The 24,809-nt window shown below is 44.6% G+C and overlaps 2 protein-coding genes across 5 annotated transcripts in view; both read right to left on the bottom strand.

The window, feature by feature from the left end:
• Positions 1 to 9,815, bottom strand: part of cttnbp2 (cortactin binding protein 2) — a 49,540-nt gene extending 39,725 nt beyond the window's left edge. The window contains exons 1-2 of one of the 2 annotated variants that reach the window (XM_018755963.2): positions 9,398 to 9,815; positions 5,454 to 5,561 (exon numbers count right to left, since the gene is read on the bottom strand). In XM_018755963.2, the coding sequence (XP_018611479.2) occupies positions 5,454 to 5,561; positions 9,398 to 9,484 (195 nt within the window). In that variant the 5' untranslated portion in view covers positions 9,485 to 9,815. The remainder of the gene's footprint in view (positions 1 to 5,453; positions 5,562 to 9,397) is intronic. The other variant, XM_018755962.2, reaches the window with a different exon arrangement.
• A 5,321-nt stretch (positions 9,816 to 15,136) lies between these two features.
• ankrd26 (ankyrin repeat domain containing 26) overlaps positions 15,137 to 24,809 on the bottom strand; it is a 30,654-nt gene continuing 20,981 nt past the window's right edge. For 2 of the 3 annotated variants that reach the window (XM_029248820.1, XM_029248821.1), the window contains 13 exons: positions 24,542 to 24,694; positions 23,830 to 24,005; positions 22,754 to 22,847; positions 22,377 to 22,403; positions 21,268 to 21,345; positions 21,045 to 21,179; positions 20,844 to 20,956; positions 20,375 to 20,519; positions 19,421 to 19,711; positions 18,658 to 18,893; positions 17,602 to 17,863; positions 15,775 to 15,820; positions 15,137 to 15,665 (listed from right to left, as the gene is read on the bottom strand). In XM_029248820.1, coding sequence (XP_029104653.1) covers positions 15,517 to 15,665; positions 15,775 to 15,820; positions 17,602 to 17,863; positions 18,658 to 18,893; positions 19,421 to 19,711; positions 20,375 to 20,519; positions 20,844 to 20,956; positions 21,045 to 21,179; positions 21,268 to 21,345; positions 22,377 to 22,403; positions 22,754 to 22,847; positions 23,830 to 24,005; positions 24,542 to 24,694 — 1,905 coding nt within the window. In that variant the 3' untranslated portion in view covers positions 15,137 to 15,516. The remainder of the gene's footprint in view (positions 15,666 to 15,774; positions 15,821 to 17,601; positions 17,864 to 18,657; positions 18,894 to 19,420; positions 19,712 to 20,374; positions 20,520 to 20,843; positions 20,957 to 21,044; positions 21,180 to 21,267; positions 21,346 to 22,376; positions 22,404 to 22,753; positions 22,848 to 23,829; positions 24,006 to 24,541; positions 24,695 to 24,809) is intronic. The other variant, XM_029248819.1, reaches the window with a different exon arrangement.

Raw genomic sequence — 24,809 nt, 5'->3', positions numbered from 1 at the left:
TAAACATCCCACGCTCTTCTCCATATTCAAGGTGCCCCATTCACATCGTGTGCTGCAAGAGCGCTTGGCTATCAGAGAGGACTAGTAAAGTTGTCGTAGTCTCGCAAGGTTGAGTGTGCAAAATTCCTCCAAACGCACTGTACCCACCCCAGGGCTGATGTTCTCTGAGCTTTCGGTACCATCTTTATTACTGTTTCCACTTAAGATTGGTGGGTTTCAGACAGGAAATATCTCTTCAAACCAACATCGGTAATGCCTTCCGTGTTTTGTTATTGAAAATGTTTTAGATCCAATTTGAGTATTTAAATAAACTATAAAGCAAACTGCTACACTGTGTCTGTGTACTCCATTTCTTACTACAATTTACCCATCTATAGAGCAGGGTATTTTTACTGTCAGTTTAGGGTAAATACCTTGCTTCAACAAAAGTGGGGATTCAAACCTGGGACCTTCCAGCTGTAATGGAATGCCCTTTACAAATGAAATCTGATGCCCATCTTCATAAAATACTGCACAAGCAGTTATTGACAATCACAAAAACTGGTTCCAGACACCCAAATATTAAACTCCCATTGCATCCTAATTAGATTAGGGATCTTGGATGTTCTTTATGGTGCTGCAATTTTCCCAGTGCCTCTGAAGTGATGACCACCGCAAATGTAGCCCACGCTGAGAGGTTCACACACATCAGCTGTTTCGATAATAAACTAATTAACTAGCTAATAAACCACAGAGGGATGTAAGATGGACTATGACACTGGAATGCACTGACAATCTCTCGCTCACACACACGCACGTAGCAGCTATTTTGGGATCTGTATCCCCTATCACCGAGTGTCCCCCCAGCCTTCGGAAGCAATCCCATACACAAGGTGGCCCTGCGAAGGTGTTTTTGGCACATTAAACAGCTCCAAAGAGGGGACCTCAAAGCGATGTACTCTGGGGATGGGAGGAACATGAGCAGCAACATGTGAACCAATAACAGTGATGGCAGATCACCATGACATGCACCTGCACACACTACCTCACGTTCCATTAACTGTTTGACTGCCTACCTTTTTTTTTAAAAATTAACTCCAGTAGAACAGTTAAGAGAGAAAATACACAGTATAATATACAACTAACAGGGGGTGTGGTGGCGCAGTGGGTTTGGCCTGTGCCTGCTCTCTGGTGGGTCTGGGGTTCAAATCCTGCTTGGGGTGCCTTGCGATGGACTAGCATCCTGTCCTGGGTATGTCCCCTCCCCTCCAGCTTTGCGCTCTGTGTTGCCAAGTTAGGCTCCAGCTTGCCGTGACCCCGCTTGGAATAAGTGGCTTCAGTGAATGTATGCGTGTGTGTGATATACACAACATGGAGCAGCCTTCGTCTCTATAGAAGAACCAGCAATACACTACTAAAAAGATCATTTTTTGGGAAATAAATGGCAGAGATTCTTCATTAATCTATGACTTTTAACCACATTCAGTTAAGGAGACATTCACACGAAGAAGCACAAAGGATGAGGATTTCAAAAAAAAAATCTCTAAACAAAACTTACAGGATAAACACAGGAATTTGTACAAAACCTAAAAAGTTTTTAAAAACTGAAACAACTAAAACCACTACTGTGGATATGTGTGATACAACATATTACACTCTTGTAGGAAAGCACTCAGGTGACCACTAGGACAACAATCCTCCATACACTACTAGTTTTAATGTTCTGTGTGGCACACTTGTGAGCTATGTGGACAGATGGAGTCGACATAAACTAGACCCTACCTAACTCTAACCTTAAACGTCACTCTACTTATCCCGACCGCTAACCCAAACCCTAAGACTAAGCCTAACCCTACTTAACACTACAAAACCCTAACCAAAACTCTTCCTATCCCAAAGGTGAACCCTAACCTACCTGACCCTGAAAACACAGCTGAGCAGAGAGGTGCTTTATTTTGTAAGTGTCTGAATGCTCGTACACTAAGGTTACCAGCCCTGGTCATGTTTACTCAGTAAACAAACATTACCAAAGGTGATTCAGTAGAAGAGACAGCTGTGGACATAAGGCAAGTTGGAATTCCAATATGCAACCGACCCATCTCAAGCGGGTTCGAATACACTGAGGTCCAGTGCAGGGCACCCACCTGATCCAATTACAAAATATTTGAGAAACAGACAGCGCATACCAGAAGGTGAGCAAAAATACACTGCTGTTATTGATATGCTCACCACTTTTTTCTCAAGAGAGCAGCGTAGTTTTTCAATGACTATCATCATGTGATGACTACATTGGGTTTTTGGAAATGAGAATTAGAAGCTTATCTTGCAAGTGGTACAAGAACAAATAGACTTTTGTCTTCTGGGTGGCCATGTTGGGAGAGAAGATCTTTTGGACAGATATGGTGTCCTCCATATGAGACGTCCAACTGTAGTGTAGGAAAGTTCGGGGGGGCTGCACCATGGAACTTGCCAGAGGAAAAACCTCATAAGGGGCAAAACCCGCCCCTCTCCAGTGATGACTTCTGGAGCATTTAACAAAGACGAAGGAGGCACGGGTCCCAGTGCTGGGGGGCCTCGAGATCACGTGCAACAGCCAAAGAGCCACTGACAGTGGCTGCGGCAAGGAAGTGACTGTGGGGGAGACAGAGGATCGCTGTCTTGGCCTGAACCAGATGTCATTCTGTTGACAGAGCAGCCAAAAAAAACATGCTGAAAGTAGAACCAATTAGACAGCCATCAGGAAGTTAAAGAGGACATGCAGAAGTAGAACACAGCCATGTCTGGTATAGTTTCTGACCTCAATGCTCAATATTTGCCTGAAAGGTTATTTTTGCTAAATTCTGGTCCTCTTGAGGAGACATTAACCTCAATAGAAAGACAAAGCTTGGAGTTTTTTTTCCTAACGTCTTTGATTTCTCTTTGAAAAACAAAAAATGTTTCTCATTAAGTGAACATCAAGAACATTAAAATTTAAGAATTGATTATAGAACATTCTTAAAGACGATGCAACAGCATTACCTGCAGGCTGGTGGATAAAAACTAAAATACATGTAAATCTTGGAGCATCTGCACTACATAAGTACAAAAATATTGTATCCAGCTACTGTACTACTGTTTCAAGCATAACTTTAACATGTTGCGTGGTGCTACAAGAAATTACAGCACTGATTATGAGTGTTTGATGGTTTCTGAAAGCGTATCCAGCGCTAAACTGGATACTCTTCTATACAGTTGTTTCCCCCTCCTTACAAAGGTAATTCAATCTTGAAAACCCTTCATAAGTAAATTAATGCAAATTGACAATACAGTTAATATGCTTGAATAGTAAAAATTGGTATGTGTTCCTGATCCCAAACTCTGACACCCATTCACGCTAAAATATCACCAAATCCCATTAAAACGGACACACTCCGGTAGTTCACATCAGTTATCACAGCACTATAAAGTTTCTCTTTCATTAATTACTCTAATACTGTATGACTTACCTTTCGTAGCATTATACATTGTACACTAAATAAATACTCACAAGCAAAACATACACATATAAAATTCAGCATTTATGTATTCATCCAAACTTTAACTCCTGAAACAAAAATAGAAGTGTAAAACTAAAGAAATCAGTAAAAATAATGCATATGAATCCACACTGACTTTCCAAATTCGGTCCTCGTAAATACGGAGAAAAGATTTGTAAGTAGAAGTGAGATGTTAAAAGAGGCTCCTCGTGGCCTGAATGTGTATCTCAGGGCATGACTACACAGATATCCAGCAAAAACTTGCCAAAATGCATTTTTCCCCCCCATTTACACTGTAAAGATTAATATATACCAGTTAGCATCCTCAGCACTATTGTATTTTATTGTATTGCATTATACGGTTTTGTCTCGAGGGGTTCAGCTGGTGTCCGCTGTGTGGTGAGCCTGGAGCTCAAGTCCTGTTTGGGGTGCCTTGTGACAAACTGGTGCCCCATCCTGGGTGTGTCTCCTCCCCCTTCAGCCTTGCACCCTGTGTTGCCAGGTTAGGCTCTGGCTTGCTACTATCCCACTTGGGACAAGCAGCTGTTGACAATGGATGGATGGATGGAAGGAATTGTCTCAGCACCTGCACTGCACTGCCTTATATTACCTGTTGTTTTGTCTTGCTTCTGGTTTTATTTGGCATTTTGTTTGTTTATACCCTTCCATCACCCTTCCCCTATACTGTTTGTTTATTACCCTACACTGTCCCCCCTCCCACCCCTCCAGTGCACATTACTGTAGGAAGCAAGAACTGCAGCACACGCATTTCACTCTATTGGTCAAATACACACACACACACACTTTCAGAACCACTTGTCCCATACAGGGTCGCAGGGAATCGGAGCCTACCCGGCAACACAGGGCATAAGGCCAGAGGGGGAGGGGATACACCCAGGACGGGACGGGACACCAGTCCATCACAAGGCACCCCAAGCGGGACTCGAACCCCAGACCCACCGGAGAGCAGGACCCAGTCGAACCCACTGCACCACCACACCCCCTGGTCGAATACACGTGACAATAAAACTTGACACTTTGAAAAGTGAAAAAAATCATCAGAGGGCGATAGCGGAGATGGAAGAGTGACAGAAAATAAATGAATTACATCCAGAGCAGATGTCTCATCTGACAAGTGGCAAACAGCAATTTCCTGCAATGTATAAAGGGCAGGGTATATACAGTACTGCTTCAAAGTACATGAACTCTGCAAGGAATTTTCAAGGCGAGGTCACCCATCTCAAAACAGACACATAAAGATCTCACAATACAATTTTTTTCCTCAATGTATGACATATTAAAATAAAATCTAAATCTAAAATTTATAAAAAAAAAAAAAAGAGTAAAGCATTATGATTTACACACCTGATTCTACTTACCTACTTGGTGTAACCAATGCAACTTGGGGTTAACTTATTTTTACAACTGCACTAGTACCATGTTTCTACTACATAAACACACACACAGTCTGAAACTGCTTGTCCCGAGGGGGAGTCACGGTGAAACCGGAGCCTAACCCAGCAACAGAGGGCTCAAGGCTGGAGCGGGAGGGGACACACCCTGGATAGGACGCCAGCCTGCAAGGCACCCCAAGCAGGACTCAAACTCCAGACCCACCACAGAACAGGCCTTGGCTAAACCCGCTGCACCACCATGGCGCCTCTACTAGATGTGATTTCCTTTAAAGAATCATGGATTGGTCATTAGACACATTGCATCTCATTAAATTACCATTTTATGGTAAAACCAAGGGACGCAAGGGGTTCACATACTTTCAAGCAGCACTGTATTTCCCCACTGGGACACTGCACTTAGGTACATTTTCAGGACAGATTAGGGACAGAATCTTGAAATTAGTGCAAAATGATGCAACACTTGCAGTGCATGCCTGTAGTGCAGGATTCCCAAAGAGCATGGCCTATGAAGAATCCGACCCTGAGGCTGCTGACCAGAACTCACCCTCAGGGCCTCGATGACCAGGTCCCGCGCCTCCAGCTCCCCTTCCATGATACTGAGCAGGGTCAGCAGCTCTGGCTTGCTCAGGTTATCCATGTTGAACTCACATTTCTGCAAGGGAAACACAGAGGAAGGACGTCAGACTCCTGATAGCGCACATCTGATCAGGCGTCACAGAACAATACGACTCAAAAAAAAACTGGATTATACCCATTTTACATCTCACTACATCAGTTCACAGCAAATACTCCCACAGCACAAATGCACTGGGATGTCAAATCTCTCAAACCTCCCACATCATCATTCTAATGAAATATGGTTTAATAATAATGCTACTAATATCAGAAGACATTCTGAGATTATGGTGTACAACATACACAAGCAGCAAACTGAAAGTAGTGCTGAAGAGGAAACAGAAAAATTATCCCATGTAATGGTGATGCAATCAGATTTACTAATTTTTGACCCATCACCAATAGCAACAACAATCCTTCTGAACTAATAAATTAACAACTTTAAGATGAACACAGGTCAAAGAAAAAAAATTACTCTACAAAAATCAGAAATAACCTTTTGAGTCTGAAAACACCAAATGCTTTTCAGGATAGAGAAGTAAAACTGGTGAGGCTTAACGCAAAGTCCAACAAATTCAATACAGAAGAAAACAATGAAACCGATACCCACATTTTATTGTTTCAATACAAGGCGATTCTGGACTCCATCCAACTGACATTCAGCTGACCAAGACCCGGTCCCAGATAGGTTCCATTACTATTACCTGCATTACTACACCACCAATTTTTATGGCAAGGATTGTCAATGAAGGTGAAGTTAATTGCTAGTGACCAGAGCACCACAGCAACTTAAATGAATTAAACTCCCCCCCGCTCTGCATTAAAAATAGTCCCTGGGTTGCCGTTCGCGCTCTAGGTCAGGGACCAGAGCTGCTGGTCTGTCAGCATTCCACATTCCAGAGCACAGATTGTTGTTCAGTGAGAGGAGGAAATCACTAGTAGAGAAGAAGCTCAGTCCCCGATATTCTCCATCCTGAGACATGTGACCCCCAACCTTCACCGACTGTGAAAGGAAAACGTGTTTGCGGCCACCTCTAATAGCTGGCCTTTAAAATAAGCTGTCATTTCATCGCAGCTATATTTACGGTGTGTGTGTGAGATAAGCATCAGTGCTGACAAACTGCCTACAAAAAGTCACAAAAGACGAGAATAAACCTCCTCATCCTGAGGCGAGGTCATCCATCTCAATACCGACGCAGAGACCTCACAAAATATCAGTTTAATTGATTGTTCCTGTTCCATTAAGAGCAGCTCTGATTAGCCCCGATTGACAGATGTGCACAACATATTGAGCCTTTATTTCCATATATCGATTTCACTTCCTTCTAAAATTACTAGCTGGTCCTCTAGAACACTTCCAAATCCCTGATGCCACAGTCCAGACTATGAGTACGGCATCATTTTAATAACTGATCTTTTTTACTTCTGTGCTTTGAATAACTCCATTTAAAACACAAGGGGCAACTTGTTACATGAAATAAAGTGTCTCGGAGTACCGTAGTGTTGCTAATCAATGCAGTTTCAGTCCACAGTGTGGGGGTGCACAGCATGACCAGACGTTCTGCCAGGAAAAACCGTCAAGTCCAGTTTCTGTTAAATACAATTAACTAAAAGCTACATCTATCGGAAGGGTGGTTAATCAAAATCGTACCCTTGGATTGCAATGTCGAGCTAAAGGGGTACAATTTACCTCCTAACCCTGCTGTCCTAGAGGGTCTCCCACTTAAATGGGTCTTGAGCAAACAATAAGCAAAAGAAAAAAAAAAACATAAAGGAGGAACTCTAGAGAAGAAGAGCCATCGGTTTGGAGTGAGAGATGCCGTTTCGGGAGCGCTAGGAATGGAGGGGAGCTGCAGCTGAAGGCCACCTGGCCACATGGAAATATTTCAATAAAACTGACCTCAGCGCGGGGGGTGCGGTGGCGCAGTGGGTTGGACCACAGTCCTGCTCTCCGGTGGGTCTGGGGTTCGAGTCCCGCTTGGGGTGCCTTGCGACGGACTGGCGTCCTGTCCTGGGTGTGTCCCCCCCCCTCCGGCCTTACGCCCTGTGTTACCGGGTAGGCTCCGGTTCCCCGCGACCCCGTATGGGACAAGCGGTTCTGAAAATGTGTGTGTGTGTGTGTGTGACCTCAGCGCCAGGAACAAACTGGTGCTCTGAAGCCGGGCACTCTCACTATAATTGGCTCGGTGATCCAGCGGCATGCGATCTGAGTCACTAAAATTAAGATAAAATTAGAAACGTATACAGTGATCTTGCCCCCCTTTTGCCCCCTCCCTTATCTTACCTAACCTCACTGGCTTATTATGCTTCCATTTCCTTTACAAAACAGGGATAGGAGAGGAAACCTGTTCCAATAGGAAAAGGTGAAAAAAAAATAAATAAATAAAACTGTACACCTGAGGAAGAGCTACAGCCAAAGGGCAGGGAAAGGCCCGCCAGCCCGTGGCGCCTCCGGCAGGTGACGGGAAGGAACTCGCTGGAGCATACAGTGGCAAAGATGGGCTCCGCCGCACCCTCCCGAAGGGCAGCCCATTAATTTACTGCGGCACTTGGGACGCCAGCGAGTCCTGGCGCATACGGTGGAACTTGCTACCAGCCGGTGCAAGACATCCCGGCGGAGCGCCTGTAAACAGACACATCCCGGCCCCTCTTCCCGGGAAACAAAGTGCTGTCGCCGCACTCAGCTCTGCACTTCCCGCGCTTCCCACGCACGCATGGGCTACACGTGTGCCAAACGTGGACAGTGATGAAGAAAAACCTTCTTGGGGCAGCAGGTAGTGCATGGGTTTATGGAAGGTTCTGGGTTTGAAACCCACTCCTGCTGTAGGACCTTCTCTGTCAATGTACTTAGCCTAAACTGAAACAGGAAGAATGTCATTATTTAACACTGACTGTTACTCTGGAAAAAGCAGCTTAAATAAATAAATAAATAAATAAATAAATAAATAAATAAATATGATATAAAAGAACGCAGCTGAAAAACGCTCATATTTATTGTCCGAGCGGCACCAACACCCCTAACCCATGCCCCGAATTTCAGTCATTCCCGTTTCTCACGAGCCCGGTGCTGATGTGCCCTCCATTCTAGAAGACGAACGAGAGAGGAGAGGAGAGCAGTTTCTCGCTATAACGGGCTCGTAAACCGGGGGACAATCGGCGTCCCGCTTTCCACAAAATGGGGAAAGGCGGCCCTAATCCGCGTTCCCACGCGGCTACGATATCCGGGGCCACATCGAAGCGTGGCGACCGTCCAGAAAATTGAAGGCGCACGTCAGCTTCGCCGCCGCGCGCGCTCTCGCTGCACCAGATCTCGTGGGAAAAGGACACAATGCGGGGGGGGGGACGCGGCTCAACCGGCCGTCCGTCCGCACGCGCCCCGCGTCGCATTCTATACGTGAAACACGCAAACGAGACTTCGCGCGGAGCGCGACGACCGCGCGCGTGCAGAATGTTCAAGAAAGGGAAAGGACATACGTTAAAAAAAATAAATAAAATAAAATAAATTAAAAGACACGACAGAGGACACCTGCATTCTGTCATTCGGACACACGGCACCGCATAAAAGCAGCAAAAGGTCAATTTCTCTGCGCGAGACTCGCGACCAGCTAGTAGTGGAGATATGAAATTACAGGACTGGCAGTCACTGCACTGAAAGACCGCTCTGTTTTCCTGCTTCGCGCTCCATAAACGGGGCTCCCGAACACCCGCTGTGTTCGACCGGCGGACACGCCGAGCTGCAGCCGCGACACCCCCGTCGACGAGGATAAGAGCAATACTAATAACAACAGTAATAATTATAATGACAAAGGCCATTACGGTACGATGTTAATACGTTGTTGGGTGCAGAGTGTGTTGCGGGTTCGAAAGCCTTACCGCCTGAAGAGCACCGTGCGCGGCCGTCGCCAGCGTGTGGCCGGGAGGAGGAGGCTGCTGCTGGCCGCCCGCTCCCTCCGTCTCCATGTTCCCGCTGCGCTGCGGCCGAAGGATGAGCGATGAGCGGTGATCTGTGAGCGAAGAGGGCTAAGGAGTGAGGAAGGATGAGAAACGGCGCCTTCCGAGCCGCTTTAACCGTTCAGGTGCCGGACGCGGCGCGCGCCGCTTAGTGAACGGCGGGGCGGCGTTCCAGAGCGCGCGCCCGCCCGCGCTCGCGCTTCCTTCTCGAGGGATCGCGTAGGGGTTCGGCGCGCGCGGCTCAGGTGTCGCGTCAGGAAATTGTGGAGAACATGCGTTATTAATATGTGTGATGAACATGTGTCAGGAGTGTGTGTGTGTGAGAGTGAGAGAGAGAGAGAGGAACTTGTCCGGAACACGACGTGTCAGTGTGTCACGAGGGCAGAGCCCCCTAGCCTAGAAAGTAGATGTGTGGCCAGGAGCCCATCTCCTAGTTTCATGTGGTCAGCTGAAGATCTCCCTGTTTATGAAACACACTGAGACTGTCTGCAATGTAACAGAAAAAAATATGGACTCGAACCTGTGCTCGTGTCACACGATGCGCACAGGAGCACACTTTTCTGGCCGTTTCCTAGATGAAAACAGTGTCAAAAGGCAAAGACTTGCGAGCCAATCTGATTGTGCAGTGACAATGTCTCGGCCGTTATTAATGCCGCCATCTGTGTTTGAATGGCTGGAGTGTGTATGCGGTGTGGAGCGAGTCCTGGGCCACGACTATGGCATGATGGCCTTCTGTGGCGAGGACACCTCTTCGTAACGTTGTGCTCCCTTAAAAATTCCTCCCACAGATGCCCACTTTCAACCTTCGTTTCCATCGTAATCCTAATAAACCATTAATTTGCTTAGTTAGAAATTGTTTGGTTGAAGGGTGGTAAAATTCACTACGATGACCACATAAATAGAGTATAGAGAGAAACCTCATTGAGTCCATCCGTTGGATAGTCGTCTTCTTATTTTCCCTCCCGCTTGCCCAAGCATTACAGGTGGCACACCGTCAGTCATTGCTCCTTGGCTTGATCCTCTAAACTATCGCCAGGAATTTTTTAGACAAGCATTAACTACTATGACTGAGATGTAATAAATGTCTTGAATTTTCCTTTCTTTCACATTGGATTGCATACATGATTTATATTAAGATGAAATAAATTAATATAATAGTCAATATCTGCTTTTTTTGGAGTCATCTCCAGTGTGTGATTGGTTTTCATCAGGTGATGTGTTATAGACTTGTATAAGAGATGTAACAAGTCGCTTTATTACTCACTCAATAATACAGTACTGACTGTTCTTGGGGGAAACAGCTCCCACAGGGAACTGACTAGGGCTCTGAAACAGGATATATGACTTGCGCGTTCAACAATTTCAAAAAAGCTAAAAGCCACCGAGTTTCACCCTTTTGAAAAGTCTCATCTTCTCATGTTGTGTCCAGAATACGATCACCTGATTGTGTGTGCTTGCAATGAGAGTTCCGGCTTGATTTGATCCAACATGCGTTTGCTTACCTGCTCATCCAGTGTCCTGAAAACTGTGATCCAGCACCAAAGTTCAGAGGAGTCTCTTTTTTCCAGCGTCCATGTTTCACATCAGCACATCTGAGGACCTTCTCAGATCTTTCGTTCTAACTCTGCCAAGTGCCAGTGATCGCCGTACCTCTTGACTACGTCCCTTGTTGTCGATTCTTGATCAGTAATTCAATTTTTAAAAGAAAAAAAATCTATAAAACAATAATCCCCCCTCCTACCAAACACAGGCTAAATGTGGAATTTGCTGTATTGAAAACAATAAAGGGCCGCTGATCTCAACCCACGTGGCATCACCAGCCTGTCATGGTAGCGCCAGCAGCTTCTCGAACCCCTGTCGAGAGTTCAGTTGGCCTCACTCTCACCTCTGCCGACGTGGGCTTCGTCCTGCAAGAGCTCCAGTAATATAAAGGTCAGAAGTAAAGAGTCCCAGAACCCAGCAGTCTATGGCACTTGCGCCCGTTGCTCCCGCAGCCACAGTTCTTACGGTGTGGACATTAATTTCATACTGTGCTGCACCTATTCCACCGAGGGGGCGGGGCAATTCACCTCGAACCCGTGCCAGGTCCTGCTAATTGCATCTGATGTAATTAACCAGCTGTCAGCTTTTGGCAGGGCAAAGTCCAGCGGAGCAGAACACGCCGATGGGGACTCGCTCCAGCTGGACGGTGGATGCGGCAATAATGTAATCAAAGCTGAACCCAAGGGTGATCCTAGGCGGGTGCACATGGATAACTGAATTACAGGTGATCTTAATGAGGGCGAGAGCTACGGCCTTCATACCCAAAGGTCGCAGGGTTGAATCCCACCTCCAGCTGTAGTGCCCTTGAGCAAGGTATTTACCCTCAGATGCTCCAGTAAAATTACCCAGCTGTATAAATAGGTAAATAATTGTAAGCAGATTAACATTGTAAGTTGCTTTGGAAACAAGTGTCAGCTGAATGAGTAAAATGTCAGGTAAGTGAATGTTATGTGACGTCACTCGTGGGAAGTACTTCCCAAAGTGTGTTGAGGGCCGCTTCCACCGCAGCTCCCTGTAGGGAGCCGTGTCCAGCTGGGCCTGGAAAGAAGCCCACGTGACGCAAATCGTTGACGCCGCTCGCGCACAACGGGGGGGGGCGGAGTCATCCCACCGAGACCCGTAGCGCGTCCTCACCTGAGGACCGTCCTGGAGCAGAGCGACCTACGCAGATTCCTAACCCCCCCCCCGTGCTGTGCTGCGCTGCACAAACTGTGTCATGTCCCTCCTTTCACTGCCCAGCTGGGCAAAAAAAAAAAAAAAAAAAGAGTCCATTCTTCCTCAGCCAAGAACGACTAGAACAAACCTTAGAGGGAGGAAATACTAAAAACGACGTCTTTCCCCTCTCAGTTTTGCTCTTTGTGTACCTCATATTTAATGTTTACGACGCGAGTAATTTTGCACATCACACCCCCCCCAACCTTCCCGTAAATCTCATTTCCACGGCAAAACATGCATCGGAGTGAACAACAGCGATGCAGCCGACTGACAGAGAGCGAAAAGCTCAAGATTCGGTGCTGTCGCTCTCACAGGACACCACAGTAAGTTCTAGAAATGCCAGCCGAGCGCGAGAATCTCACTCGATGCCTCGTTCGGCGAAAAACCTCATTCCTCGAGTTTGCTGACCGCGAATTGCGTGTGAAGTTGACGCTGCTGCGTTATGGCTGCAGGAAGAGTCGCCCGGTCCCTCCTCAGGGTATTAGGGGGACACAAACTCTCTTCATAAAGGTCATTTTCAGTGCCGCGAAAATGAGGAGCCCGAGTCGAGCGTCTCATAAAGCACCGTTTTTTTGTTCACCAAGTCAAACCTTCATTTCTGCATTTTTCTCTCCCGCGCATGATTTTACTAGCCGTTCTTTACCCCGTTTTACTGCTGTCGCCCGGAGCGCCCGGCTGACATTCAGACCGATTCACAGTGACATGCGAACGTTTTCTGGAACATTCCGAATTGTATTTCTGCTATTTTCCCCATAGCAAGTTTCTCCAAGTAACGTGGGAGATTATGTGTGATTAATATGATATGTATGTTCCTGTCATGAAGGTGGGGGAGAGAAAAAAAAAGAAAAGATTAATATTAGTAAGGTCTGTCCGTCCGTAAGTACAGTGATTCATAGGAGTGGAATGGAATTCCTGCTGAGGATCCCATTTACAGGTCCCGCTCGTTCGGAAACACCTCAGCTGTCCGGTGAAACACAATTGGGGCACGAAGGAAATGAAACCGTTGTACTGCATATATCCATACTCTTTACGTGATAATACTGCATAATGAAATGTAAGGCGCAGTACAGGTTCCAAGTCCACGGCCGATTCACTGGAAAGGCGAATCTTGGAGAAACAACGTGCGCGCGCCGCTTCTTGGACTCGTTGTACGACTCGTGCAGCACCTGAACTGAGTATGTGGCACGAGTGATAACGGAAGGGCAGTTAAAATAAAATTTTTAAAAAAGCATAGCTTCTTTAAAAGCTGCTTCCTTGACAAACCTGTTTTGAGTCAGTTGTGATCATACCCGTTTAGACATACAACCATAAACCGTTGGGGAAACGTGAGAATCAATCGCTGGTGAAGGCCGATGACTCACGTACCTGTTAAGGAAATCAAAGGCAGACCGGTGGATGGATGGAGGAGTGGGTGGATGGGTGGGTGGATGGAGGAGTGGGTGGATGGATGAGTGGATGGGTGGATGGATGAGTGGATGGATGGATGGATGGATGAGTGGGTGGGTGAATGGATGGATGGGTGGGTAGGTGGATAGATATGTTATTTTAAGTGCATTTGCATTTGAAATGTCCCTGAGCAGAGGAGCTCAGTCGAATGCCTTGGACGCCGCACTTCCCTGCTCTTAGAAGTGAAATGCAAATGCACGTAAATAGGACAGACATCCAGCGATTCGCACAAAATCCTGCCACGGAAACGTAATATACCACAGGGGGGACAAAGCCTGCAACAGAAGGAGGAAACTGAAATGATGCCATGAGTGGTGTACCACTCGTTTACCTCATTTCACTTTTTGTCACTAAGGACTGTGCTGCTTATTACGGGGACTTTGTTCAGTTGAGAGCCACTGACATAGCACCTTTAATTTTATACAAAACAAGGGGAAAAAAATATATAAATGTGAATAATTAAATAATTTTAAAAAATAAGGAGACAGCTGATTAGGTGATATGTTTATTTTCCCTGCTTTCTACTACTGTACAAGAATATATAAAAATAAACACTCATATGGTTGGCTTCCTGCCAATAAATATATCACGACCACACATGACACATGAGCACACACTTCAAACCTGGTGAGCTTCACTAGTGTTTCCCATCCATTACTACTGGCAACAAACTCAAAAGTTAACAGTGCAAAGAGGGGAAAACTCAGCTGTGGTCTTGCGCCCCCTAGTGCTCACTGAGCGGATTGTCGTTTGCCCTACAAAATCATGGGGTAAAATTCTCACAGTAAAAAAAGTGAAACTTTTTAAAAACTAACATAATTGTACTGTATTACACTGAAAAAACAGATTTCTGCTGTTTGTTTTCCTTTTCTTGAAAACTGTTCATCCAGGAGTTTACTGTATTTGTGCCATAAACGAGGGCTAAGTTAGGCAGAACTACAGTTTTGTCCAAAGACTTGACCAGAACAAACATGTTCCAACTATGATTCCCCTACTTATACAGTACTATACAGTCTGTACTGTATCAGTCCAGAGTAGGTACCAATAAAAGGCACTACCGCAGGTGCAGCTATTCGAACCTGGGACCTTTCGACTGCAATGCCACTGTTCTGTCCACTAATTCACCTGATGCAATGGGTAAACTCACGTGTTCATTTTTCTGGGTCTGGGCAATACAAGAGCTGTAAAGTCCATAAATAGGTCTGTTTGCCATAATCTCTACTTTTGTTTCCCAATCAATATTCTGTTTCTTTCTTGGATCAAAACACCTGAAAACGGTAAAACCTCTGAACATTTACATTTTCACTACCATCGGTAAGATGCTGGTAAAAGAGAAAAATAAATTAAAGAATGTATTGGATAAACAGATTAGACTATCAAAAATTAGTCTAAGTAGCTTATGTTTTTTTTCTTTTATTAAAAAAAAACAAGCGTCTAAAATGACTAGTACGATTTTTTCAAGTCATATTGCACCATTTGATAATGTACTAACGGTAACACATACAAACAGAAGACGTTTGCCTGATACATGTAAGGAATAATACTCTTGGAGAAAGAAATCCCAGTGAAGAGGAACAATTGAAATATAGAAAAAAGGAGAAATACATCAAAACAAAGAGCAAAGTGAAGAAAGAAGCCTGAACCTACAACCTAGTCACCACTGAGAAAGACAGTATGGCCTCAAGGACAAGACTAAAAGTACCTTGCTCCTCCTGAGCGTGCAAGTGCAACGTGCGCGTTCATTAACTTAACAGAGCTCCCGTCCCTGTATGTATGCTTGAATATTTCTGGAATTTGTCACGGATGTAAACATGGTACATGGGGTAACCTCTGAACTGTCAAATCTTGTAGTTTTTCTTCAGCACCTCCAGGTACTGCTGGGTGGCCCTGGCCACGGGGTCCTGGTCAGCAGACAGGCCCCACTGGGAGCCCCCAGCAGAGCCCACCGGGGACATGCGAGCCGCCCGTCCATCCAGCTCCACGGTGGCTAAGAGAGGGGCAACAGAGCAGCACTGTCACAGCATTTCCCACCCCTGGGGTGAAACATTTAAACCAGTGAAATGAAATAAAATAAAAAATAAAATAAGATCTCGCACCTTTGTCCAGCTCCTTCGAAATGTTCTTCTCCAATTCATTTTGCATCTTGGGGGACAAAATGTGTCAGTATGGTGCACAAGAGTACAACCAGGTGAGCAGTTTAACATCTGATATCATGTGTAAAAAGGAAAAGCGACATTACAAGAGCACTGAAGAAACGTATACCTTCCTCTTTGTAACTGGAGTTATAGTTAACGTTATCAATATGTCCCTCTTTGAGACGAAAATTAAAACGCATCTGAATTACATGCAAATTACCTGTCAAATTCTAGTGTTCAACCAATTTAAAATGACATCTAAAGAAACAACACAAAAGAATTACATAAGAGTTTGCTAAATAGGCAGTAAAACATTACAAATACAAATTATAACGACAATTTGCATTTGCAACACTTTGGGTGTACGAAGTGCATATGGAAACAGTTCATGGTAGCTGGAAGTCACCGACAGGAAAAGACAGAGCGAGTCAAGTCCACGCTAAGGGCGAAGGGGTGGAAAACAGGGTATGAGCGACAGTCCCAACGCGAACCCTAAGCGTTGCCCAGAACGATGCCCCACACCCCTCAGAGCCAGGAAAGCAAGCGGGGCCTCCCGTTACGTACCGTCCCTCACGAACCGCATGACGACCCGAACCCTGCTCCGTACGGTTTAGTTCTGGTTACTTCTCCGCTTTGCTACCAAGTTTCATTTTAATGTCTAAAAATAACGGGGACATTTTACCGTTTACATCAAAATCACGGTAGTTGTTAATAATCCCCTAAACCAAAGTTAACATTTTCTAGGTCACTCAGCCCTTTAAGAATATTGTGAAAACTGAGGCCCCATAAATAAATTCAGGGAAAACTTTATTAATTATACAGCATTACATCAAGACAGAATTACTATAATTACTGTAATAATAGTGCAATATTATTTTCATTTTCTTCAGGGGGAGCCTGTGATGCGTGGCCCCCGAGGTCCAACCAGGGACTCCAGGTTAGGATACCCCTGCACTACACCGGTACGAGCCGAAGAAGCGGATGAGCTCATCATCGAGGCGAGCCAACAGTCTTGGAAGAGGCCGAGCTGTTCTAAAAACGCAGAAGGGCCTGGAAGAAACCCAGGAGAGAAGATGCGGAAGAAGTAAAGCAAGTCGTTCCGAAGTAAAGGCGAATGGCAAATCGAAGCACTGGCTGCGGTGCGACGCATATTTGCATAGAGGTACGAAAGGACCAATCGCGTCGCCTCCTGTGAATATTAGCATGTCTATTTGCTGCGGACTCTAACAAGTCGTTGTGAATTGTAACGCGCGCGGAGACTACCGAGAGGGCGAGGGGGTGGGGGAGGCGGCCGAGGGAAAGGGGGCGGGGCCACACAGCTACACACCTTGTCAACTGTCTGGCTGAAGGGAGGACAGGTGAGAGACAGACTTTTGAGCGAGAAGCTGAAGGAGTGAGAAACACAAGAAGTTAAAACTCACGGCAGAAGAAGGGAAGCTGACAGCAACAAAGCAGAAGAGCACATTAAGAGTGGAAAGATAAGTGGAAAAATTCTTAAAAAGGCAACAAACTGACAGTACAGTGATGTTAAGAAGCCAGTGGTTCTTGAAAGCAACTTGAACACAGTAAAGTATCTATTAAAAGAGATACTGCATGTGGCATCATCCGCCTTTCTTGATGTCAGTCTGTATGTCTTTACCACTGTTCCAGAACATTCTGACTTTAACCAACGTAAATGACCGAACTCGACCGCAGGAAGGAACGTGTCGTGGAAATGGCAGGATGGCGTGGCAGGCAGCGTGCTACCCCCCGTGGGGAATGTTCAGCGAGATGACCGGAAGGGCTCACCTTTGCCAGGTACGCCTCCACCTTGGAGTTAGGCTCGCTTGCCACGGGACTCAGTAAGGTTCCTCCGAGACCCAGGCCCAGGCCCAGGCTGCGGTTGAGGGGCCCCAGGCTGCCTCCGTAGGCTCCCACAGAGCCCAGGGGCCCCACCTCCAGCGAGGGGCCGCCCAGGCTGCCGTTGACGATGCTGCTGGCGATGAGGGACTTGCTGCGCTGGCGCTCATGCAGCAGCCTTGTGTTGGCTTCAGCCAGCCGCTCGTTGGACCTGAGACCATGGGGCGGCCGCATGCGTCAGCTCGAGGTTTACCGCAGTTTAGTACTACAGCGTGTCCCCAGAAGGTCATGGCGACTAAGTATCCCCATAAACACACTCATTCCGTTATCTGTACGCTCACTTTCCAGGATTTCATCATTTGCACTGTCGACATTAAAACCACGTTCACTTGTCAGAATTTTCGGTTACACATTCTAGGGACAGCGTTCAGAGTAAAAATGATGGTAACACCAAGTGCTGGAGCATATAAAGATCTGTATGAAGGAAGAAGGAACCCCCCCACGTCACAGTCTCCCTCTTCATACTCTCCCCCCTGCACCTCCCTTCTCCTCCTGCCTTCATCTAGCTGAGGCTGCTGACTTTATTAAAACTGTTTTTCATTACCTTACCGATATGGTATCATTATTTGTCATTCACGCTACATCACTGTGCTGCACAGCATCTCCTTATAGCACTAAGCATTTAGGATGATTTTTGGACAAACTCTAAATGGCTTTGGAACAAGTTAGAGTCTGTCCCATTCAAAGTAATGCAGTGACTGTGCCCATTATCTGGATTTTTGCTATTAGATCCATTTTTGGAACCAATTCGGTACAGATAATGGGCAATGGTTATTCCTACTTAACCGCAATTACTACAGTAAAACCAATCTGCCTAAACATGGGGCAAAGGGTGAGTGATGTGAACATTAGACTGCTCTTATCTGCAGTCAAAAATATTGTTCAGAATGTCAACTGAAAGACACAGCAATGGATTGATTATTAATCAAGCCAGAGGCTCCTGACCTCTCCAGCTTGGCTGCCAGGCTCTTGCGCAGCTTGAGCTCCTCAGCATAGAGCTCGCGGTAGCGCTCCAGTTGCACCTGGGCCGAGTCCTTTTGGGAAGCGCTGTCTTGCTGGGTGCAGCGCAAACGGTTCAGCTCGCTCTCCAGGTCCTGGATCCGCTGCTCCAGCTGGGCCCGCAGGCTGGCCTCGCTCGCTGCCTTCATCTGCTCCAGGGCCTCCTGCGATGCAGCCTGCGTCTGCAACAAAATGTAAAAAACCAGACTGATTACCAAGCCAGCCCAACACATTTGTTACTCATTTCAAGACAACCAGCCACAGACTGAGCCGACAGTTCACTTGATCACTCTTCGATCCCGCTCGAGTCCTCAATTTGCAAACACAGTTAGCCCTGGAGGTCTATTTGTAATTTGATTTGTTCATATGTCCAAAAACTACATCAAATTAATAAAAGCTAAAGAAGCTAAACACATGTGTCCCAGCACTTTTCTTTTAAAATGTCAGTTTCTGTAAAAACCTTAGACACAACTATAATGCAAACAAAATATCTGAGTGTTTTGCTGCCAACTAGAGGCAGAACGTGGAAATGCAGGTCATTTTTGCTAAACAATAAACAAAAACACACACACACACACAAAATGGATAACAAAGCAGTGAAGATGATGCAATCAAAAATAAACTATACAAACATTCACATCATATTATTTTTAACTCAAATATACTTAGCACGAGGTACCAGTAAATTAAAGCTAGTTAAGTGTCCCACCTGCAGGAAGAGGTTAACCTCCTCCAGCTTCTGTCTGATCTCCTGTCGGGCTCGTTCCTCAGTCTCTCTGCGGTACTGTTCCGCCTGGCTCTGGTCCATCATGCCAGCATCCATCTGCCGCCGCAGGTTCGACACCTCCTCCTCTAGCTCCCTCTTGCTCCTTTCAAGACGCTCATTGCTCCTGTTCAGGGCCTTCACGTTGGAGAGCTGCTCCTTCAGCTCTGTGTTCAAAGATTCCAACCTACTGCACTTCCTCTCCTCCCTCTCCAGCTGCAGAGAAAGCTCATCTACCTGGAGTGGACACATTTAAATTTACATTTATTCATTTAACTGATGCTTTTCCCCAGTTTTAAGTTACAACATTTGGTTGCAAAGTCTAACAATTATGCTCCATCTGCTGTATTATAACACTGATCGGCCGAGCTGGTGCAAAGCACCATATTTCTTATTGTTTTGGTCTCTGTCAGTGTTTGAGTGCGATTCTCTTCAAGTTAATTTTTATTTAAATTAGCTAGTAAGAGTCTTCTGGTGGTGCTGAAGACTATAGATTTTGAAATGAAAATGATATTTCATTATATTTTCATTTGCACTATAATACTGTCTATCCATTTTCAATAACTGTGGTCATTATCAGGGCCACAGTGGTCCAGAGCCTATTCCAGAATAGCTTCCTGTATTTATAGTATTATTTTTATATATTACTATTATGGCATGAATGATGCTGAAATCAGTGAAAAAATATAACAAAGGCCTTTTATGCAATATTGCACTCATGCATGTAAACTATATGTGCATTCTTATGAGTTACATAATAGAGTATAATGGGATATTTGACTAACAATGACACCAATTTATGATGAGGTCAGAATGGAATCCCACTGTAAGTCAATGATCACCTGTAATAATATTTGTTGATCTTATTGACCTGGTGGGAGACGGCTGGCGTGAACCTACCCTGGACTTCATTCTGGTGACGGTGGTCTCCGCCTCTAGCTGTCTGTAGTTCAACTCGCCCCGCAAGCCTCCCAGTGGAGAACCCAGCTCTGCACTGTCCTGCTCCTTCAGCTTCTTCTTTGCCGTTTTCACCAGCGTCTTTAACCTTCAGCGAAAAACCAAACGCTCTACACGTACTACACACCGTGCTGCACACATCCACGCACTAGACACGTGACTGACATCTAAAAATAAGTCATTTGGCTTATTTGTTTTCAGCTACATTAATTCTAGAAGTATACTTAGGGCTACAAACTCATTACAACATTGAGAATTTCTTGTTTTACATAAAACAATTCCAAATCTGGAAGTCAAGACTTTTCATGCATATATATTGAATCACGCAGATATGGACGCGGGCTCAAATTCCACTAAATTGCTGTGTAGTTTGCGTATAAGCCGACGCCAACTTTGAAAAGTAAGGAGTCACCTGTACATTTCTTTCTGCAGCTCAGTATTCCTTTTCATCTCCTGGTCCAGCCTGATGTCCATGGACCTCTTCTGTTCTGCGATCTTCTTAGCCTTTTTCTTCTCAATGTCCATCTAGGGCAACATAAAGCATGAGCGTGAGCATGAGGTGAAGTAGTACACCCATGGCAAAATTAATGAAAGCAGGAGCAGCTGTGGTCACCTGGCTGGACAGCTCCGCCTTCTCGCGCTCAAGTTCGGCCAAGCGCAGGGCCAGGCGGGAACGCGTCTTCAGCTCCTCCTCCCACAGCTGATGGGAGTCCTGGACATTATGGGAAAGCTCGCTTTGCTTCTTTACCTGGGAGGGGAACGTGGCGCCACAGTGAATTCTGTGGACTGCAAGTTGGGTCTTTGTTCTCCTCGCTAAAATTCACAAGGAGACAAACCTCTCGGTGGAGCTGATCCTCCAAATGAATTTTGCTGCCTTGCAAGTCAGTGACCAAGTCCTCCAAGCGATTCCTAACCTACAAACACAGTATAAAATAGAAAAATTAAACCATATGAAATTATAATAATAAAAAAACCATAAATCGCTTACATGGGGGAAATTCCCGCAAAGATAATGGAAACATGAAGAATAAGGAAAGAGCTTTACTAGGTAAATACAGCAAGGTGCACCATGTAGCTCCAGATACAGTGATCCCCAGATACACCCTTTCAGGGTTACGAGAATTCGATTTCATGAGGAGCTCCTTTTAACGCAACTCTTTTGACTTATGAGGCTTTTCTTTGCATTTACGAGGTTAAGTTCTCAACCTCGATCAGCGGCGGTTTTCTAGCCTCACTATTGTAATTGCAGTAATGACGAACCGTTTGAACTGTTCAAAGGATCTCCACTTGGTAAGTGTGAGTTTATTTGCATCGTTTCCATTATTTCTTTTCTTTTTACTGTTCTGGTTTGGATTTTTTGCCTGAGAGGTTGAATTAATATATAAAATTTAGAGTGAGTTTTTATTCGGTACGCAATAGCTACAAAATACCTGAATGAATGCAGACAGTCATATTATAGAGTAATTAATGGAGGGAAACTACATTTTAACAACTACTAACTATTGAAGTAATTTTGTCCATATTAATGGGATTTGGTGATATTTTAGCATAAATGGGCTCAGGAATGCACAGTTTTTAAACCAATGAAACTGATGGAAATTAAATTTTTGATTTTTTTTGAGGAAAGAATTACCTTCATGAGGCAGGGGACGACTGTACATGAACTATGAAGTTGACAGTAGTGAACTATTGTTCCAAGACCCACCACCAAAGAAGAGTAATAGTGGACACCGATTCAAATTCAAAGACAATCACCAATTATTTTTTGACGTCATGCAACATCTTTGAATTTCAAAACACACAATATGTTCCAGTGTGAACATGGAGAAATGCCCCCGTAGCAGAGTTTAAAAACCAAGATTCTTTTAAAATAGGGCAGATGCCATTTTCGTATTTCAGAAAGATGAGTAAGAGGCTAGCACTACAGATACAATGAAATACAAACCCCTCTGCCAGGTGATGAATCTGTCATCTGTAAAAAGATTTCATACCTTTAAGCTGAATCTAAAGCAAATATGTTTGTTTCACAAGAAAGATTAAAACAAGAGAGTGTGTAGTCTTTTTCAGATTAATCCAGTTAATGGCATTGTATTTGTAAATTTTCTAGGAATTAATTCACATGAAAATGCAATAAATGCATTTTTAGCACTGATATGAGAATCCAAATACTGTCTAGACAAAAGTTATCCTGTGTGAGTGGGTGGAATTATGAGGTGTTGTATGAAATGAATTAAGAAACTTTAACAGTTATTGTTATTTATAATGATGAATATTTTATGGAGAGAGAGAAAAAAAAAAAAAAAACATGAGAAGAGCACTGACCACTGCAGCCTCCTGAGCCCCTTTCTGCAGGAAGTCAATTCTGTTGGTCTGCTGCTTGGCTACAGCATCGAGCCTTGCATTCTCAATCTCCAGCCTGTGTCAACATCCCGAAAAATAAAAAAAAGAGAGAGGTTGCAATGAGCACAAATGACCAGAGAGGTAATCAGACTTTGGACATGTCATGCAAAGATCAGATTCTCCTGAAAAGACTGTGACACTTCTAAAATCTGGAGGAAAAAACAAACAAAGAGAATGAGCAGTAACACAGTCCTTTTAACACTAAGAACATCACTGGACAACAGAATTTTATGGATGGATTCTACAGATTGTCCTAGGATTATGATGGAGTTCATTTTGCTCCAACAACCCCATCAAAAGTTGAATATTACCATATACTTTATGAAGCATAAGGATAAATACACAAGCATGAATGCTACATTGTATGATTGGGCTTTGTTATATTTTTCCACTCATTTCACACAATATTCATTAAAAATAATACTAGTATAGAATAATAACTACAATACAGTGTTATATTTTCATGTACCGCTTATTTTTACTTTCACTTCTAGATCTGTTTTGGTTTGCTTTTTCTTTTTATCACCACTAAAACACTCACTTTTTCGCTCGGTATTTCAAATGAAAAGTAACCTCGTAGGAATCACAAGCAAAAATTTTTGTACACAAAACATAATTGATGCTGAGACCCAAACAATAAGAAATATGAGCCTGGTCGATGTTCTGGTACAGCAGATGGCACAGCCGTTGTAAGGCGTTATGACCAAATGTTGGAATTGGAATTCATAAATAATATAGTAAGGTTAATGGGACGGCCGTCGTAAGTGTGTGTCTTTATAAGTTGCATACTTTGTAATTCCAGTGCCATCTCCATGTGGTCAACAAGAGCCGACAGCAATGGCAGTTAAAACACATACAGTAAAGAGCCTGCAAATGCCCAATACTCTGGATCTGTCTGGAGTGAGATTTTATTCCTGTCACATGTTCACTTGTACCCATGAGGAGAAATACACTGGATGCTGTGGTGAAACTGGTTTGTTCTGGTGGCTGTTCAGTACCGCTGCATGGCCTCCTCCAGCTGCCTGATGGTCTTCTCTGCCCCTTCAGAGGCTGACAGAACCTCCTGAAGCTTCTGACTGGTGGAGATAATCTCACGTTCTTTGTCCTTCAGGACACTCTGAAGCTCCTGGAGGCGACGCTCTGTCTGGAAGTGCTGCTCTTCGCTCTCCTGCAGCTGGAGACAGAGCAACGGACGTGTCGACAATTCAACAACTTCTCTTCAATCGTCATTTAAACCCTACAGCTTGAAGGAGGTGCAAGTAGGGTTTGAACCCCACCTCCTGCTGTAGTACCCATGATCAAAGCACTTACCTCGAACTGATGTAGTAAAACAATCACCCAGCTCTAAAAATGGGTAAATCACTGTAAGTGGCTTAACACTGCTAGATGTCCTGGAGAAAAAGCTTCAGTTTCATAATTAATGTAAATGAAAGCCACTTTTGGCAAAAGTATGGCAGCATTTGATGTACAGCCTCAGAACTAATCTTATTTATTTTTCTTATTTCACTTGTTAACATCTATTTTCAACTGTTTGGTTACTTTACATGTATATGCATGTTCATATATGTTGTATGTGTATATGAATGTTATACATTGCAAGTTGTGGTGATCAAAATAAATTCCCCTCTGGGATTAATCAAGTTCCTTTCATTCATTCATTCATTCATTGATACCTGTTTAAAAAAATGCTCAAAATCTGCTTCTATTTACCCTTCCCTTGAGCCGGTCCACATCTTTCTGCATGCGCAGTTTTTCCTCCTCCAGATCACTTCGGTGGCGGGAGTTTACCTCCAGCGAGGCCTCACACATGGACAGTTTCTTCAACGTGTCAGCCAGCTCCTGCTGCAGCTGCCTTAGAGTTGTCTGCAAATCAATAGTGTCATTTACTCTGTTAGAACAGTGTAAAGATGTGGTCCAATGCAGGGTTGTAGAGGTCAAGAGTCTTTCCAGGAAGCAAAAGACATGAGATAAGGAACAG

This window comes from Scleropages formosus, chromosome 24 (assembly GCF_900964775.1).
Source record: "Scleropages formosus chromosome 24, fSclFor1.1, whole genome shotgun sequence".
Classification (NCBI taxonomy): Eukaryota; Metazoa; Chordata; class Actinopteri; order Osteoglossiformes; family Osteoglossidae; genus Scleropages; species Scleropages formosus.
This window is presented reverse-complemented; position numbering and strand designations above follow the sequence as displayed.